At 41.1% G+C, this 4,020-nt stretch overlaps 1 protein-coding gene across 2 annotated transcripts in view; it reads right to left on the bottom strand.

The window, feature by feature from the left end:
* The window catches only part of LOC116690511 (high choriolytic enzyme 1), a 34,433-nt gene that overhangs the window by 3,011 nt on the left and 27,402 nt on the right, over positions 1–4,020 (bottom strand). For both annotated transcript variants that reach the window (XM_032517524.1, XM_032517523.1), the window contains exons 3-6: positions 3,529–3,532; positions 2,509–2,586; positions 1,602–1,757; positions 1,200–1,320 (exon numbers count right to left, since the gene is read on the bottom strand). In XM_032517524.1, the coding sequence (XP_032373415.1) occupies positions 1,200–1,320; positions 1,602–1,757; positions 2,509–2,586; positions 3,529–3,532 (359 nt within the window). The remainder of the gene's footprint in view (positions 1–1,199; positions 1,321–1,601; positions 1,758–2,508; positions 2,587–3,528; positions 3,533–4,020) is intronic.

A 4,020-nucleotide genomic window follows, 5' to 3' on the forward strand; every position in this document is an offset into this window, starting at 1 on the left:
GGTCCCCTAATACTGTATCTGAAGTCTCTTTAATATAGACCTAAGTCGTCCCCTAAAACTGTATCTGAAGTCTCTTTTACATAGACCTTAGTGGTCCCCTAATACTGTATCTGAAGTCTCTTTTATGTAGACCTAAGTCGTCCCCTAATACTGTATCTGACGTCTCTTTTATATAGACCTTAGTGGTCCCCTAATACTGTATCTGAAGTCTCTTTATATAGACCTAGTGGTCCCCTAATACTGTATCTGAAGTTTCTTTTATATAGACCTTTGTGGTCCCCTAATACTGTATCTGAAGTCTCTTTTATATAGACCTTAGTGGTCCCCTAATACTGTATCTGAAGTCTCTTTTATAAAGACTTTAGTGGTCCCCTAATACCGTATCTGAAGTCTCTTTCCCGAAATTCCACCTTGGTGCAGAATAACAGCCTCTAGAGCCATTCCCACAATGAGCTTTCCTTAGGACGTGCTATTTCTGTGTCTGTAGCTTTAAATGCTATTGAGGAGTAGAAGGGGGGGGCAAGGTGGAGGGTTGGGGTGTGGCCTTGACCAACTGCCATGCTTTGCTGTTTTGCAATCATGATGTCTCTCTCTCATGGGGGGGCCAAATTCTTTTGATGGGAAAAGCAGAGAAAAGGGAGTTAACCTTTCCCCTTATGACATCATAAGGAGCAAGATTCCAGATCGGCCTATCTGAGCTTTCATATTCTTAAAGGGAGAGCAGGATATCCAGGGACCATAGGCAGGCTGTGGGAACTCATATTAATGTTAAAAAAACCTCATAAAGTGACATTTTCATGCCATGGGACCTTTAACATTTTCAGCGTGTAGCTTGGTAGTTCGAAGTTTGTTGTTGTTGTTTCCCGAAGTTAACGGAGTTTGAGAACAGCAACACACAGAGAGCGGAAGGTGAGGGACATCTGGCGCATGGACATGGACTTCCGTTGATCCAGACTAACAGAGCAAGTCCTGGTTAATTAATCATCTCATAGCATGCACTTTCTGTAGTTAACGGAACTTAAAGTAATCTGTGTTTCATTATAAGTGAATGAAAGGGAGGACTGAGATGCTTTAAAGCTGCATTAGGCCACTTCTAGCGTTTTTTTCCATGTACGACATGCACAAGGCTGCAAATTGTTGCAGTAAGAACATAAAAAGCAGTCCACGTGTTTGGTTTGAACCTACAGCCGGACCCTTACCCGTTCCTGGACTCGATGCTCAGCCACTCATGATCGCCGTTCTGGTAGGGTCTGAAACGGATGCAGGAAACTGAAGAGAAAGACTCCAGTCCACGAATGATGATGGCCGCTTCACGGGAGGCTGGCAGGACAAATCGTAATGTGTATTCAACAATCATATACTGGATTAAAAATTTTGGATTTATAGATTTTACACACTCAGGTTAGATTCTAAAGGGTAACTCACTGTTTTTGATTACACACATAATAACTTAAGTAATAACAAAGAATCAGTCTCACAGGGTTGTATGAAAATCTAAATATTAACAGGGAAGTCCATCTAAATTAGCTGTGACTGTGACTATGAAGTAAAATGTATCTGTTCCTATGAGAATTAATCCTAAAAAAACAATGGATGCTTACAGTATTGGTTGTTAATGAAGTAGGGAATGTAGACCTTCCCATCGGCGTTCTTCAGCCACAGGCAGCCCCTGGAGGTGCAGGGGTCAGCGTTTCTGTCGGCCCCTGGCTTCACAGCGATGTCTCCTCCAATCAGGGTGGGCTCGTCAAGGTCAGGGGCTGCAACACCAACGCAGGTGTGAGTTTCAAATACGCAGCAGGTTGGACATGATTCAGTTGGTGTACAGCAGGGGCATGGGTTGGCACCGGCCGACCCTGAGATATGATGCCCCCCCCCCCCCCCCCCTTCCCCCTCCACTCCCCCCCAATCCATGGGCTTGAGTACTGTCAATCCGACAGTTGTGATTTACACTGCATCACGTTACTGTCATTAGGCTGCCTGTTCTGCTAACTTTCCCAGCCGTTGTCACATGATCAATTCATGTTTCCATGACGACTATCCAACATTCCGATACCATGTAACCAGCACTGGAGTTGTTTTTTAAAAAAAAGTGGCAGACTGAGCCTTTAGAAAGTATGTATTGTGTTCAGATATACAATTTGTTTAACATGAAAACAAGTGAAACTAATCATAAATGGGATTTTTTTTTTTGCAGAATTACATAATGTTTTTCAATCCTGTCCAATATTTCCTATATTTCTAAGCAGCATTTCTTTGCTGTATTCTGATGAAAAGACAAAAAACCCAATTTTTTTTTTTTACTGTAAGTATATTGTAAATAGCATGTAAGTGAAGTATGACCAATAAATACACATAGGCCTATTTATACATGTCACTATCTCAGGCTCTTGCATTCAGTGACTGTATTTTTTAATTAAAATAGAATATGGCCACTACAACAATGTTAAGGTCTGCTCAAGCTTAGGGGACTACAATAAAATAGTTAGGCCAAGGAAAGGCTGGACTCACTGCGGTCTCGGTTGGCTCTCTCCAGCAGTTGACCGACAGGCAGCTCCTTTGAAAAGTCTTCCTCAAGGGTAGCAACATCTGCACAAAAAGATTCTTTATTTTTTAAAATACTTTTATATTTTCAATTGCAAGACAAACATTGAGAGAAACAAAAACATAACTAAACAATCAGTGTGTGTGAGCGTGTGTGCGCATGAGTGCGTGTGTCTGTGCGTGCCCGTGTGCGTTCACACAGTCAGCCTTTCAGTTGTCAAGTGTGTGTGTGTGTGTGTGTGTGTGTGTGTGTGTGTGTGTGTGTGTGTGTGTGTGGTGTGTGTGTGTGTGTGTGTGTGTGCTTGCATGAATGTCATTCAAAGGCTAGATGAGTAAGAGAGGACTGGAGATCTAAAGGGAGCATAGGGCATAAATAAATATACAAGGAAATAAATAAATAAAAACACTAACACGGATAAATAAATTAAACAATTAATAAAAACGAATCAGAAACGTTTCTGCTACTCTCTTACCCCCCCCGATACTGCTACAACAAACAATACAAATATCTATAATACTGATAATAACGACTGTATGTTAATAATGATAATAGAGTCCAATGCCAGGGAGCGGGTCAGTAGGGTCAGTCCAGCACGGCCAGCCGCGTTATTGTTTCCTTTTGTAGTTAATGATATGAAATTTAATTCAGTGGGCGCTCGTGCTTTCAGTTTTTAAATATTTCGACTGATTTGTCCAGCTTTGGGTCTCCCCCATGCCTCCAAGGATGCAGCTGGCCCATAGTAGGAAACATAAGGAGGGGGCCTGTTTAATAGGGATATACAGTCAGATGTGGTTATTCTGTTGGTTGAAAGGGTGTCCCAGCCTTGCTTCCCCATGCCATGTCAATAATGATACTGTTACTATTATCACACCTAAACATAAATGAGATTATAAACTAGCCAGGTGTAGAGAATATGCAACGTAATTCTCCTTGTGGCCAGTTTTTGTTTAAAGCTGGATAAAGAGGGGCTTTCATTTCATTCTTACCTTCCTGTAGTTGTCCACAGTGACATGGAAAAGAAGAGCAATAGGTTATGGAAGATGTCACAAAGACAGAAAACAATCAACTCCGCTTGCTACAGTGGCTTGAGATATTTCACACACCCATGCTAAAGTTGATTAAAAAGAGGAATTAAAAAAAAGGGCACCATATTGTAAATAAAAGCAATTGATACATAGATGATACATTGCATGGTGTTATTTCAGTTAGCTTAATTTCTGGTTTGATTTGCATTGAGAGATGATCTTATGGATAGTTCCCCATGCCTATCTCTAGGTATCGTGAAGGGTATGTAATGATGTGGGGGGGGGGGCTATTTTAATTCCAAAGGACTAGAGAACTTTATCAGGATGCATAGGGTCCTGGATCCATAAAATAATTGACCTTTAAAAATAAAAATGTGACTGCCTCTATGAGAATTTAACATAGGGGTGTGTATACTTATGCCCCGTGTGGAAGAACATTTATTTATTTACAAT

This window comes from Etheostoma spectabile, chromosome 6, assembly GCF_008692095.1.
Source record: "Etheostoma spectabile isolate EspeVRDwgs_2016 chromosome 6, UIUC_Espe_1.0, whole genome shotgun sequence".
In the NCBI taxonomy this organism is placed as follows: domain Eukaryota; kingdom Metazoa; phylum Chordata; class Actinopteri; order Perciformes; family Percidae; genus Etheostoma; species Etheostoma spectabile.